The sequence below is a fragment of the Dama dama genome, chromosome 20, assembly GCF_033118175.1.
Source record: "Dama dama isolate Ldn47 chromosome 20, ASM3311817v1, whole genome shotgun sequence".
NCBI classification, from domain to species: domain Eukaryota; kingdom Metazoa; phylum Chordata; class Mammalia; order Artiodactyla; family Cervidae; genus Dama; species Dama dama.
Genome location: NC_083700.1, coordinates 35,962,868 through 35,977,797, shown reverse-complemented (window position 1 = coordinate 35,977,797; position 14,930 = coordinate 35,962,868). Strand labels below are relative to the sequence as shown.

General features: G+C 43.2%; 1 protein-coding gene across 2 annotated transcripts in view; it reads right to left on the bottom strand.

Annotated features, from left to right (window-relative positions):
* VAV3 (vav guanine nucleotide exchange factor 3) overlaps positions 1–14,636 on the bottom strand; it is a 414,579-nt gene extending 399,943 nt beyond the window's left edge. Inside the window, exon 1 of one of the 2 annotated variants that reach the window (XM_061121261.1) lies at positions 14,402–14,636. In XM_061121261.1, the coding sequence (XP_060977244.1) occupies positions 14,402–14,605 (204 nt within the window). In that variant the 5' untranslated portion in view covers positions 14,606–14,636. Of the gene's footprint in view, positions 1–889; positions 981–14,401 lie in introns of those variants that run through there. The other variant, XM_061121262.1, reaches the window with a different exon arrangement.
* Positions 14,637–14,930: the final 294 nt, after the last annotated feature.

Here is a 14,930-nt window from a genome sequence, read left to right as displayed (position 1 = left end):
AGCTTATTGCAAGTACATGGAGTTTAAGAAATTCATTTTCTCTCATCTTCTGTAGAGAAGTAAGGGCTTTATTAGTATTCTTTATTATTTTTTTTAAGTGCACTTTTTTTTACTTAGCTTATTTTATATAAAACCCAGGAGGGCTTTAGGTAGTTATCAAATGAGCAAGGGTACCAAAAAGTTTAGTGCTAGCTAGGTGAGAATTTATATGTACCATTAAAACTGGTGAATCATTTACTAAACATTGAAGGGAAAAATTAAATCCTTTACCAAATTTTACTATTTTTCTCTTAACTAAGGTCATTAAGTATAACTATACATTTGAAAAGATTAAAAACTCAACAAGCTTTACTATCAGGACTGCTGCATAAATATGCTCAAGAATCCAGCTTCTTGTTCTAGAATTTATCAGGATGAAGCTGATAAACAATAATTATATCACATTCTTTCCTTAAACACTATCTCTGGAGGCACCCAAATCTTTCATGGAGGTGCTCATCCTGAGCTCCAGAAATCTCAGTTCCTGCTTCCTCTTCACTGTAGATGAATGCCTTATATTCTACTGAATCTCCAAGTATAGTTTATGGGCAAATGCAAGATTCTATTTCCAAGCACTCTGTCATTATTAAAAACTTGAAGTCAAGCATTTCTTGTGTGACTGACTATGAACTAAGCTAACAAACTTTAACTAGCCAACAAGCGCTTTTTTACATTTGCAAGTCAATTGCCAGGGAATTTAATAATCATCTGCTAAATCTGCACTCTGGAGTATCAGTAAGTGATCAATAATTCTACATCTACTTTCCTTTGTTAGGCACCACATATGTGATTAAGTGAAAGCTGCACTAATTCAAAGATAACATTACCATAAAAAAAAAAAAAGGCTTACTAAAATAAGCAGACACTGTGAACTGTTGCAAGGGGGGCCATGCAGCCTCAGTCCTGCTGGGAAATGACAAAAATGACGGGAGCTTCTGGTTTGTCGGTCGATGTTCACTCAAACACACCACTGGGTTCTGCAGACCACAAACCAAAAGAAGTACTGTTCATGCAAAATGCTGAACTTCTCAAAGTTTTCATAACACCTGGTTCCCTCTGGGATTTTCATTGATTAAATATTCCCTTCGAGACCCCAACTCCTCTCTTGGGAGTAAGAAAGCCAAAAACTGTACACATGTACTTGGAGAGTTTGTGACAATCACTCCCTCTCGTAACAGTAATAATGGTCACCATCACAGGGAGTGGATGAGGTGGACGGGGCCAAGGACAAGTTCAGGAGGGCTGGGTGGTCATGGTGAGGGCCAGGTGAACTTGCAGGGACTGGGGGAGAGGCGGGGGCTCAGGAAGTCTGTCTTTTGCAGATTGGAGTGTGAAGCGGGAATGAGAGGAAGCCAGAACCTGAGGTATTCCAAAGCAGTGAGAAAGGCAGCAGGAGGCCGCAGTGAAGCTGGACAGTGAACGCAGCCGGCAGTGCTGGCTTCAGCGGCTCTCTTCAGCTCACAGGCGAGAACAGGAAAGCCTGCGGGGCAGGGGGCTCCAGGAAGGCCCCTCTGAGGTCACAGAAGGCGAAGGGAGTATGGGTGAAAGTGGCTGGCTGCAGATCCAGACCGGACTGAGGAGTACACAGCCAGGGGCAATGGACCTGGGAAGGAGGAGTGGTCAGTCACCTAAAGAGCACAGGCAGGATGAGGAAGGGTTCAGACAGGTGTGAGGGAGGGAGAGGTGGCCAGCCAGGAGGTTAGGTTAGCGGGAGAGCTTGCAGGCCTCCACATCCTCTCTCTCACACATGCACCCCACCCAGCTTTCTTTCACAAACCTTCTTCCTCTCTAGTAACCACTCACGTCTGTCCTCTTCCTGGTCTCGTCTCTCTCATCCAGTTGCGTTCACTTTTGCACTGACCTTGTGGCCTTCAGGGACTTAACCTTCTTTGTGCATTTTTGCAAACGCCTCCTTCCAAGGTCAAACCTGCTTTCTCCCAGGCCCTCAAAAGCAGAAACTCCCTGATTTACCTTTACGCCTTCAGTGCCCTGCACACAGGGGCAGGCAGTAGACAAATGTCTATGGAAAGAAATACCAGGAGCCAGGCACACACGCAATGCACTTTGTGCCATTAATGCCATGCCCTGCACATCAGCAAATTAACAGTGCATCCAAAAGAGCATCACTCACCTACCAAATATTTGCCATGTTCATCATTCTAACTCAAGTCTCCCTTCCCATCCCCCTGTCTTATAAGGGCACGTCTGAGGTAAAATCCATGCTCTAGACTGAAAGCAACACAGAGTCAGGGACTGAGTTTTAATCACCTTTGAATCCTAAGCATCTACTACAAAGCCTAATATTTAGCAGACAAATGGATAATTTGATTCATCAATCAGTCATACGTACAAATTCCCATGAAAACAGAACCAAACAGAAAGCAGAAGAGCTCTGAAATTACCAAAAAGCAAATAATCCACAAACTAGATAATTAGACTCTAAAATGACTGAAAACTGCTTTTATTATTTTAAAAGCTTCCATTTTAAAGACAGAAAACTTCAGTACCAACATAGTAATGTCACTTTACGTTTTCAGAGTAGGCCTTGCTTTCTCCAAGCTCCTGCAATTCACCATCCATCAGCTAAGCTAGGTACCAGGAATGGGAAACTTCACTGAATTTGGAATTAGGACAGCTGGACTCAAGTCCTGACTTTACCACTTCCTGTCTGTGACCTTGAGAAAGGTCCTTTAGCCACTGCACATCTCAATTTCCTTCTCTGCAGAACAGAGATAAGATCGTGTTCTTCCTGCCTCTTAGACCTAAGAGGATCAAGGAGGTACGGGGAGGAGGGAGGAAATAAAATCTTGCTGAATACCTACTATACCCAGACATTTTACATATATTACTGAATTCTCACCACAATCCTGCAAAGTAGATTTTTAGTATTTCTAGCCTCTTATAGGAGGAAATTGAGACTCAGCAAGGAAACTAACAATTTTATGAACTTGGGAAAAGTTAAGTGCCAGAGCTGGGATACAAATATTTCTGGCTGGTCCCAAAGCTCTCCTCATGAAAGACAAAGTGAAATCTAAATATGTGTAAAAAACATTTAGCTGCTTTTTAGCAAATTATCGTATCTGTAAGTATTTTCTATCATTGATTTAAGTATGGAAGGTGGAGACAAAGAGAAGCAGCTATTTGCTAAGGCCACATGTCAGAGACAGAGATGGGGCCAGAACCTGGGTCTCCTGACTTCTGGCCTGAAGTCTTTTCATTAAACCACACCACCCCACACCCCCAGGAAAAGGCTCCTGACATTACTGGGCACAGAGGCATGATGCTTGTTTTTTCAGACCAGCTGTTACAGATCTATTTTAGGACAAGCACTTTGAAAATCATGGAAGGTGAGTATCAAGTGTTTCATTAAATATTCCATATTAATTGACCCTTTAGAGAACTCCCACGTGAGCAGCATATGTTGCCGGCTTCCTGTTTAGCAAGCCACTGAGAAGCTGACTACACTTCTTGCAACACACATTTTGAAAGCACATTCAGACAGCAGCACAAAGTACAATTCGAAAATAGTTTTCCATGAAAATCAGAAGTAGCTACTACTTCTCTGGCTGTGCTTCTGTCCATTAAATGCTCATGACTGGGGAAAGGCAGAATGTAAATTTGTGACTGTCCTTAATTCCAAGCAGGGTCTGTGTTAATAGTGGGAAAAGAAAAATGAGTGGGATATAATATTCCAAATAACAGCTAACAATAGATGTCTTTGAATTTATAAGAAGAATGGTTATAATATGGGGGGCTGGGGGGAGGAATAATCATGTGGAAACATGCCATGTAAACAATGGTATTCTGCCCAGGGAAATGTGAGCAGTCCTGACCCCACTCAAGAGCAGGGCATTAAACTACGTCCTGGAGACCAGCTGTCAAAGACACGGTGTTAAAAGGCCAAAAAGGACCTGCTATACACTCATTGTCTCCTTTCCCCTTGCTACCTTTCCTCAGTTTTTCTGCCTTTATTTCCTTTCCCCATCACATACCTGTCAAAAGCCTCTCTCCCATTTTACACTGATACATGTGATAAATATGGATAAAACCATCCAGCTAATACATTCAATTGTTGTTTAGTCACTAACTCCTGTCTGACTCTCTTGCAACTCCATGGACTATAGACTGCCAGGCTCCTCTGTCCATGGGATTTCCCAAGCAAGAATACTAGAGTGGGTTACCATTTCCTTCTCCAGGAGAACTTCCAGACCCAGGGATCAAACTTGCATCTCCCACATTGGTAGCCGGATTCTTTACCTTTGACCCACCAGGGAACCCCAATTCAATACCCTAATCCAAAGTTGCTACTCAACATGCAACTTCATATGGAGGTGCTATGTTCAAGAGCCACAAAACCAATCAGTACATTCTTCTGCAGGAATGCCACAAGAGCAAAAGACAGAGGAACAAAGAAAAATTCCTCATAGCTCACTTTCAGATTTGCCAAAAGCCTTGCAATTGGGATCTCAGTTCACTTTAAATGTTTTCATTCTAATCTTGACTCCATCATGAACTACTTGTTAGGACAAGTTACTAACTCTTCTTAGCCTTGAAGAGTATCACAAGGATGAACAGCAGTGTTCCCCTCCTGGTGCTGTGATGGCTGGCTGAGATAATGTGAGCAAAGTGTTGCCACATTGCCTGGCATGTTTCTGCAAAAGCAGTAGTAATAATCATCGTAAAAGTAGTTAACATTTATTGAGCATTTGTTATGTGCCAAACACAGGGATAATTAGTTCATTTGGTCCTTTCAACCACTCTAGAAGGTAGGTTCTTTTGTTAAGTCTGTTTTGAGATGAAGAAGTTGAAAGACAGACAAGTTCAGGCGCTTTCTGGTAGTCACTCGGGGGAAAGCAGCAGTATGTAGCAGAGTAATGTTATCTGCTATTGTTAGTAATGCTGCTTAAGGAACAGATGTTTCTGGTTTTTAATGACATAGTGCTCAGCACATATTATTAAATTTTATATAGGTGTGTTTGACAAGGTACTAAAGAGTTATTTTCATAAATACATCAGTAAGTTTCACTAATGCCTACTTATGTATGCAAGAAACGTATGAGTCCCCGGGTCAAATTCTAGAGATGTATATACATGAAAAAGCCTATGATAGCCTCAAGCAGGCTCACAGCATGGAAGGGATAAAGATAAGAAAAAGATTGCAAAACAGTGCAAGGAATGCTGCCCTGCACCCTTGTACACTGTACAGTGAGGCATGACGCAGTAAGGGATCAGCCACACACAGGGAGGGGTAGGGTGACCCTCACTGCAAAGGGCCCTTGAACCAAATCTTCACTCAGACTAATGAGAAAGGGCATTTCACGTGGAGAAATGGGCAAACACAATAGCAGAGAGACATTTAACAGCACAGTTCATTTGAGAAGCCACAGAAAGGTCAGGAGCAGAGTTGAGAAAGCTTTCAGACATGAAGCAGTACCAGCCCATGGGCCCCTGAGTGCTTACTATGGAGCTTGGATTTTATCCCATGGTCCATAGGAAACCACTAAACAGTTATAAAGGGGTAGACGGCAGACCTGCCCTAGTAGTTCAGGTTAAGCTTTAGGAGACCTTACTCATTCTCCATCACTCCTGATGGTCATCGGCAAGTCTGTGTGTCTCTATCTTGAAAACGTATCCTGTGCATGCTAACAGAAAGAGCCAGGAGACAATAAAAGACATAGGAAAGCACAGAGATAGAGGGAAGGAGGGCTGGCCTTTGCTAGGAGCACTGATAATTCACCCACAGAACACGAGAGAAAGCATCGTCTATGGGTTAGATGCAGGAAGGTGGGAGCCTGAAGAAACTCTCCTCTGACTGTGTCTGTTTTCTCAGAGGAATAGGAAGCAAGATCACCAAGTTGAGAGGAAGAATGGAAATGGAAGTTCAAGAAGAAAAAGTACCAAATAGGCATGTGGGAGAGTCACAGACTGAAGTTTTCCAATTGGTCTCAGTGCCCCTTTACACTCCTAAAAAAATAATTACGGAGAATCCTCAGCAGCTTTTGTATTTGGGAGTCTATCTATCAACACTGAACATATTGGAACTTTAAAACTGGGAAATCTTTAACATATACACAAACATACAACCACAGCAATGACATCAGCAGCGTGTAGCTTGGGGAAAACTCCACTATTTACCTGTGAGAAAATGAGAGTGAGAAAAGGCAAATAATATCTTAATATTATTTTTAAAAGTTTGACCTTATGGAACAACTAGAAGCATTTGAGGGGCTGTCAGAAGTCTCCCTCATAACTGAGTTGGTAAAGAATCCACCTGCAATGCAGGAGACCCTGGTTCAATTCCTAGGTTGGGAAGGTCCACTGGAGAAGGATAGGCTACCCACTCCAGTATTCTTGGGCTTCCCTTGTGACTCAGCCGGTAAAGAATCCACCTGCAATGCAGGAGACCTGGGTTTGATCTCTGGTTTGGGAAGATCCCCTGGAGAAGGGAAAGGCTACCCACTCCAGTATTCTGGCCTGGAGAATTCCATGGACTACATAATCCATGGGGTCACAAAGAGTCGGACACGACTGAGTGACTTTAACTTTCAAAGTGACTTTAACTTTCACAGAAGTCTCCAGATCATACTTTAAGAATGTGTGGTCTAGAGAAATGTAATCAGATGGCTGAGTCACCTGAGGCACCTACCTGAGGACAGGGATGTTGAATTTAAAGTGAGTGCACGTAGGAGGCATAGGTGTTCCTCCACTGGGTTCAGCAGCTGAGCTGCAGGCAGAAAGTGAAGAGCTGGATTTAACCAGGGTTGTATTTTAAACAGATTGATATCACTACCCAAGAGAAGCTAAGGAAGTAGCTACAATGGCCATGGTATTAAAGATGAGTAGGAAGGAAATGAAGACATGAAGGCAGTGAAGAGGTGGTGGGACCAAGAGTTCAAAAGATTGCTGAATTTTAGGTATTAGTAGATTAATCCAAAAAGTATGATTAGTAAGAGAGTAAGATGCTTGCAACAGAATATGGAAGGTAGCTGGTAACAACTTCAAACTCAACATCCAAAACTGTCTATATGCCCTTCTCTCTGAAATCTGCACCTCCTCTCTATCCCTCTAGTCACCCAAGCCTAAAACCGGAGGCTCATCCTGGATACTTTCCACTCTCACTGCATCTTAAGTGGTCCCAAATCTGATCCATTACAACTCTTCATCATCTCTCATCTTTCTTGCTCCTCCCTGCGCCTCCACTCCAGCCCCTTCTCTGGCTGCGCATCCACAGGCCTCATCTACGCTTGACTGAACTTCAGCAGGAGTCTTTCTCATACCCAGCTCCATCCTGCCCAATACACCCTTCACTGTGCTGTGGAAGAACTTTCCATGGTGAACTCTGATCATGTGATCTTCATGCACGCATCCATTCATGAAGAAACTATAACCCCAGAGATGGGGACATAAAATAGGCAGATATAGGCTATCATCATGAACACCGGGTCCATCAGAGCATGAAAAGGAGGTAATGCCACAGTGTCATGAAATAATACAGGGCAGAGGACACACACAAAAAAGGCAGCAAGGTAGAAAGCTCAAAAACTCTCAAGGTGTTTATAGAGACGCCAGCGAAAAAAGTTAAGAAAGAACATAAAAAAATACAAGAGAACCAGAACAGTGTAGCGTGGTGAGAATTAGAATTTCAGGACAGACGCAAAGTCAATAACACAAACTGCCACTGCGGGTTTAAGGAAAAAAAGAGTATGTTGTATTTGAAACTTAGGATCCTATCAGCAGTGATCTACACTGGATCAACCCTATTTGCATTATAAATATGATATAATTTTCTCCATCTTAGGAAAAAAAAAGGCACTGTCTCATTTTCATCACCCTGACAGACACAGGATTGTACCTCACCAGTAAAGCTTTGGCACTCCAATCCTTTATCCCAGGCTCTGGTTCCTAGAGAGCCCAGGTTAAGCCATCAAGTATGCAGACAGACCAAGTGCTTAAGATGCCTGAGCTACTTCACATGAAAAGATCTTGATTGGTATCAAATATAAAATTATGCTGGCCAAGAGAATAAGCCAATAAATGGCAAAGAGGTTACTGACTCCTGAGAAGAAAGACTAAATAATGACATTATTCTGAACTGACTGGCTAAAAATGTAACTGCCACACCACTCTTTTTGGACAAGGATAGCCTTTTTTCCCCCTCAACCATGTAACCCAGTAATCTTCACACAGCAGTACCTGGCGGCAGGGATGCAGATTTGCATTTGGAAAGCACATCTTAAAGTTAAAACTAATATAATTATGGTTTTCAAACAATGTAGTTATGTATAGCAGAAATAAACTTCTCTTTAAGCATTAACAGCGATAAAAACACAACTGTGTAGGTGAAAAAGACAATCATTGTAATATCAGTTGTAAATAAACAAAATACTAGTTGAAAAAAAAAAAAAAACCAATTGTGTGTTAGGAGCTTTGAAGGAAATCCTGGGGACAAAAGTAGTGAATTCTTTAAGCAATGCTGCATCACCAACGCTTAGTACTCGGTGAAAAATATTATGTTGGGGAAAAAAACATGGACATCAATGACTGAATTGAAATGGTATTCAGCAGAGTAGCCATCAGAATGAAAAGTTTTAGGAACACATTAAATATATTTCATGTATGTGTATGTGTTAGTTACTTAGTTGTGTCTGACTCTTTGTGATCCCAAGGGCTATAGCCCGCCAGGCTCCTCTGTCCATTTCTCCAGGCAAGAATACTGGGGTGGGCTGCCATCCCCTTCTCCAGGGAGATCTTCCTGACCCAGGGATCGAATCAGGTCTCCCACACAGTGGGCAGATTTATTACAATCTGAGCCACCGTGGTGTAATGGCAACCCACTCCAGTTTTCTTACCTGGAAAATTCCATGGACAGAGGAGCCTGGTAGGCCACAGACCATGGGGTCACAAAGAGTCAGACATGACTGAGCGACTAACACTTTCTGGTTAAATATATTTCACTTATGTTTTTTTATATACATACATATCTTTTCCACACATACACATATATATAACTGTGCCATATGATAAAGTTTGTCTAAATCTAAAAGAGCTCTTGTAATTGGTATTACATAAAAATTCTATATGATAAGAAAATAACCCTTTTGATCTCTTTTCCCCTACTAGCCAGTATCCCATTTATCTGCTCTCTCTGCAGCAAAATTACCCCCAAACACATGACTATACTTGTGGTCTAGATCCCCTCCTATTTGCCCTTCTTCTCCAGTGGAGTGTTTGCCCATCACACCCCAAATCTGTTTCTACCAAGGTCACTCAAGAATTTCATATTGCTTAATACAATAGTCCATCTTCAATCCTGTTTTCACTTGAACAACATTTAACATGTCTAATCAATCCTCCTAGAAACACTTTATTCACCTGATTTGCTCAAACCACATTCTGCTAGCTTCCCCTCCTACCCCATGGCCATTTTCTCTCAACTCCAGTGCAGGGTCTCATCTCTCTACCCTTGACACATGGGAAGCCCCAGGGCTCACACCTCTGACCTTTTCTTTGGACACTACACCCTACGTGATACCATACACTGCCAGGATTTTAAATACCATCCATATCTGATGCCTCTGAACTTTATCTCTCCATCTCCAACTTCTACAGTTGCCTGCTCAGCATCTACAGGCCTGATGGGCATTTCAGACAGAACTAACTCCACATCATCCTCCCCCTCTCTCCACCTTCCATCTTCTCCATCTCAGACAATGAAGACTCCATCAGTTCAGTTCCTCAGGCCAGAAACCCTGGAGTCATTCTTGGCTCCTCTCACCCCTGTCATCTGATGCTGTCGATAAGTCTTTGCTGGCTCCACCTTCAAAATATACCTAAGGCTGGGTTCTTTCCCATCACCTGCCCTGCAATCACCCTGGTCAGAGCCACCATCATCACTGCCGGAATGACTGCCTGAGCCTGACTCTTCCATCCTGGCTGCTCTGCCATCTACTCTCAACACGGCAGCCAGAATGACCCTATCGAAATTAAGTCAGGCCACGTGATTCCTATGTTACTCAGGGTAGAAGTCTTAAGTCCTCCACAGTTCACAAGTGCTAAAAATCTAGTTCCCATCTTCTCTCTGATCTCATCCCTACCACTCCTTCCCATACTCACTCTCCTCTAGCCATGGACCTTCTGGTTGTTCCTCCAGTTTACCTGCCATTTAAATACCTCTCACGACCTTAGCACTTGGGTGTTCCTTCTGCCAGGAACTTGCTTCTTCCAAACATCCACATTCCTGCCTTCTTGCACTCCCTTCAGGTCCTGCTCAGTTGTCAAATCCTCGGAGGAAGCCTTTCTTGACTACCTTCCATAAAATCAAATCACATTTCCCTCTAGACCCTTACCCAAGCTCACATCTCTTCAGAGCCCATCACATTATATAGCCGTTTATTTATTGTTCCTCACTAAAATATAAATCCTTTTAGGGCAGGGACTCTATTGAGTTTACTGCTCTAAGCCAGTACCTAAAACAGTGTCTGGCACATAGTAGGAACAAACCATTTGTTGAAGGAACCCTTGAAAACTGAATAGGTCATTTTAAGACAATTCAAAGTTTACCTATACTGTACACAGTGGTCAGTAAATTTATCAAATGTGTTATTACCATCCTAAGACAAAGCAAAAATTACAAAATAATAAGATTAGAGAAACTGTCTGCAATGCAGGAGAAGTGGGTTCAATTCCTGCGTTGGGAAGATCCCCTGGAGAAGGAAATGGCAACCCACTCGAGTATTCTGGCCTGGAGAATGCCATGGACAGAGGACCCTGATGAGCTACAGTCCATGCGGTCACAAAGAGTCAGATACAACTGAGTGACTAACACAAAGATTAAGATAATTTCATTGACAATACATCCATGGTTGATTACAGGCATTTATGGAGACTGTCTTAACCACCAAAAGTGACATCAAGCCCAAAACCCAGTCTTCCACAAAGCACCTCCCCAGTACAAATAGCACAGAAAGGCTCTTCTCTTCCAGAATCATGTATATGCTTGGTATCCTATCTAGAACACTGTTTTGGATGAAAAGTAAATCTGTCTAGTATATACAGAGATCAGATTTCACAGACTGTGTGGATTTTCATGGATCATCTGGGTTTTATTTAACTTTTATTCTTTATAATAAAAGGAATATGTTTAATGTGTAACTAAATGGGATTAATATTTAGCACCTTAACTAATAAAATAAAATCTAAATCAGGTTTTCAAAAAAAGAAAAGAACCTATATTGAACTGAAGAATATTCTCCTCTTTCAATATAAGACCTCCAAAAGGCCGATGTCCACAGCCAAAAACAACAATTACTAAGTAAGAGAATCTAGATCCCATTTATAATTTTATTTTGGAGGACAGCTGATTAAGACCCCAAGAGTCAAACCTAAAATTGTCTAATTATTTGAGGGTTATCATTTTTTCACACAAATAAGGTAGAAGACTAAACAAGAAGAGTGGAAGAAATCCCACTCATTGGAGATAAACATTATTAAAAGAGGCTACTCATTTTAGCCTCTTTCTGAAAAATTAAAAACAAGCAATAAGCAAGATACTGATACACTAGAATTTCTGGTGTCACTATCTGTTCATAACAGTCTCAAATACCACAAAACTCTGAATTGAGAGTCTCCAGTTATTTCCTGGCCTAGAAGATCAGGTGTTATAAAGAGTCTATTTCAAATTAATATCTTCAACAAAACTTAAGCCAGGTGGACAGAATGAGTCTTAGACATAGCAAAAGCCACAAGAACTAGTAATAGCAACTCTAAATTCAGAAGAGTAAGGTCTGCTGGGACATATGTCAGAGTTTCACTGGGTTATTAGATTATTCACTATAGTGTATGAATTGAGCTGACAGATGAGGAACCTGATAACCAGAAGCAGACAGAACCTTCACCAAGAAAGACAGGAGTAGTTAGAGGCAGAGATGTCAGCCCAAAGGAACTTGTAGACTTTGCAATTGATGTTTAGAATTTTGATTGTAACCTTTTACTCTTAATGTGACAATAGCCAAAAAAAAAAAAAAAAAAAGTTTTAAGTAATTTTGCTAAAAGTGAACACCTATTAAGTGCATAGTATCTGCCAGGCACAGAAGGTATGTTAAATACGTCAATGAATTATTTAATGAAAACATTATGAAGTCTCATTTAAGAATTTAAGGACAACTTACATAATACAAGATCACCTGTGAAGAACTCAGTTTTTCAGCAACATTCTCTCTCTGCAATGTAGCCAAGAATCAGGAAGACAGCAAGAAGAGACATCACTGTATTCAGGTACTAGCCTTCCACAGTTCATTTTTGGAAGAAGTCCACACTCACAGAAAATTGTTGTTTAGTCGCTAAGTCATGTTCATAGAAAATTACTGCAGAGAATTTGGAACCAGGAAGCTCAGGGTTAAGAACCCCAAAGCACAACAGTCTAAGGAAGGTCATTCAACTGTTTAGCTCATTATAACATGGTGACTTATCTGGTAGAATAATGTAGTAATTCCTTTAGGGCAAGGATCCTGAGGTGTTCACTGTGGTATTCCCAGTAGGGAATAGAGTTCTTAGAGCAGCGTACGAGCTCAATTTTCATTAATGATGCTTATAATGAAGATTCTTTGTTGTCAAAAATATTAAATTACATCTACTATATTCTACAAGGAGAACAAAGAGCAAAAACACATTTGAAAAAATTTTCACTCATTGTTAACACTGAAGTAAAGGTTAGAAAGTTAAAACAGAGAACCTCGGCTGTCAAAAGCACTTGATTATTGAGAACCACTTAATGAACAACCCCCAAGTGTTCAGTTTCAGGACATGCACAGTACCATATTACCTGCTGGGGGACCAAAGCATCCTAAGGCCATAGGTCAGGTGGAAAATGGGGATCTGCAGACTGGATAATCAGTTGCAGCTCCCTAGAGAACGCTGAGCAAAGCAGCAACTTCCAGCTTAATGGAAAAGTCTGTTAAATCCTTGGACATGATATTCCGAACTGCGACAACTCTTAAGGGGTCCATGGAGTTAGCCAACACCACCCCCGGAATATGGGATAGTATGAAATAAATTATCTCTCTTCTAAAACTGTATGGTTCTCACCACTTACAAGCCTGTTCTTTCTTGGGAACCACTAACCAGCAGGTTGAAGGCAGACGGGCAAGGTATGCAGAACTGGAGGTGCAGACGGGCCCTGATAAAGCGCTGACATCCAGAAGAGAGGAATGTGTGTGTTCTAACTTTAAAAACATAATTATTACATTACCTCGAGTCTGCATTATATAAAGTTCTGCTGTAAAAGGCACTCTTCTGGTTGCTAAGTAGCTGAGGCTCTGTATCATTCAGGATTAGTGCTGCTTAAAGTGTATCACGTAGGGAACTGTTTCCTCTCCCTTTCAAGCTGAAAGTGGTTTTTTACTCTGAAAGTGGCTTTTTCTCTAAAAGAGAAAATAGATGTACTGAGTTGTATTTTAACACCTTTCTGCATAAAAACTTTCTGACAGGACCAAGAAACTACCATTCCACTGTGTAGCGACTCACGAGTTTAAGATGCACACAGCCTTCCAGAGTTGCATTTTTTTTTTTTTTTTTTAACTCCTCAAAGAGGCACCTCCAGGAAGGGCTCCAGCCACAGAAGCCAAGAGTGCACCATACCACCTGAGCAAGACTGAATGAAGGCAGGCGGAATCTGGAGCGAAACTTCGCGTTTCCTGCTGCTGTTGAGAGAGGTTGGACTGGCTCCTTCTCACATGGCTTAAGACGAGCTATAAACACAACCATGAAGCTTGCCAGCTGGCCCCAAGCTCAGGGGGCTTTCAGGGCAGCCGCTACGCTGTGCTCCCTTTTCCGCCCTTTGGCAGTGTCAATCCCGTACAGATAACGGTACCGGAACGCCCTCCACTTCCTAGAGTCCTCCTTTATGTCATGCTTCCTCTTTCAAGAAAACATGGGGACGAAACGCAAGCAAAAGAACTAAAGGCATAATTACCCCCATCAGCTCCTTCCATGCCTGCCCATCGTTATTAAAAAAGAGCTGGACCAAACTCTTTTTGTTGAGCCCAACACACACACCCACACACACACACACACCCCCATCCACCCACCCCCAGTAGGTGAAGGGCACCTTAGGACAGCTTGTTCTTTCCCGCCTCACAGAAAGCCCTTAAGAAATCCTCATACCATCTTAGGACACAGGGCTCTAGCATTCAACTAAAGAGCTAAACCATGTAAAGCCAAGGTACAAGAAGCCGAAGCGGTCCGCAAAGCAGAAGGCAGGGCAAACAGAGAGTACCTAGATGTTTGCATTTACACAAAGACATTAGCCGGCTGATTAATGGGAGATGCCGGCTGGAGGCGGAGGCGACCGCGCCGGCCTCGTTACCTGGGACATCTGCGGCCTCAGGTTGATCTCCTTCAGGTTGATGGAGTGCGCCCGGAGGTTGTTGAGCAGTTGGCAGAGCAGGACTCCATCGCGGAGGGTCTGGGCCAGGTCGAACACCTGCGCCGAGTCCCAGGTCACCCGGTGGTTGGCGGGCAGCACCTTGCAGTGGATGAGCCACTGCGCGCATTGCTTCCACGGCTCCATGCCCGACGGCTCCTGGACGCTGCCCGGCCGGGGCAGGCAGCGGAGATGCGGCGGCGGCCGCCAACGCCGCCGCCGCCGCTCCTCGGCTCCGCCGACGCCAGCCGCGGCCGGCCCCTTGCCTGCGAGGGTGCGACGGTGCGAAGGAGCAGGCGCCGCGGCGGGCGGATCCCGGGCCCCGCGCCGGGCTCGGCTCCGATCCCGGCCCGGGTCCGCCGCCTCCTGGCCGCCGCCGCGAGTCCCGCGCGCTCTTCGTGCGCTCCAGCCGGCTCGGCGGCGGCGGTCGCGCACAAGCTTCCGACTTGCGAGCCCGGCGCCGGGCGACTGA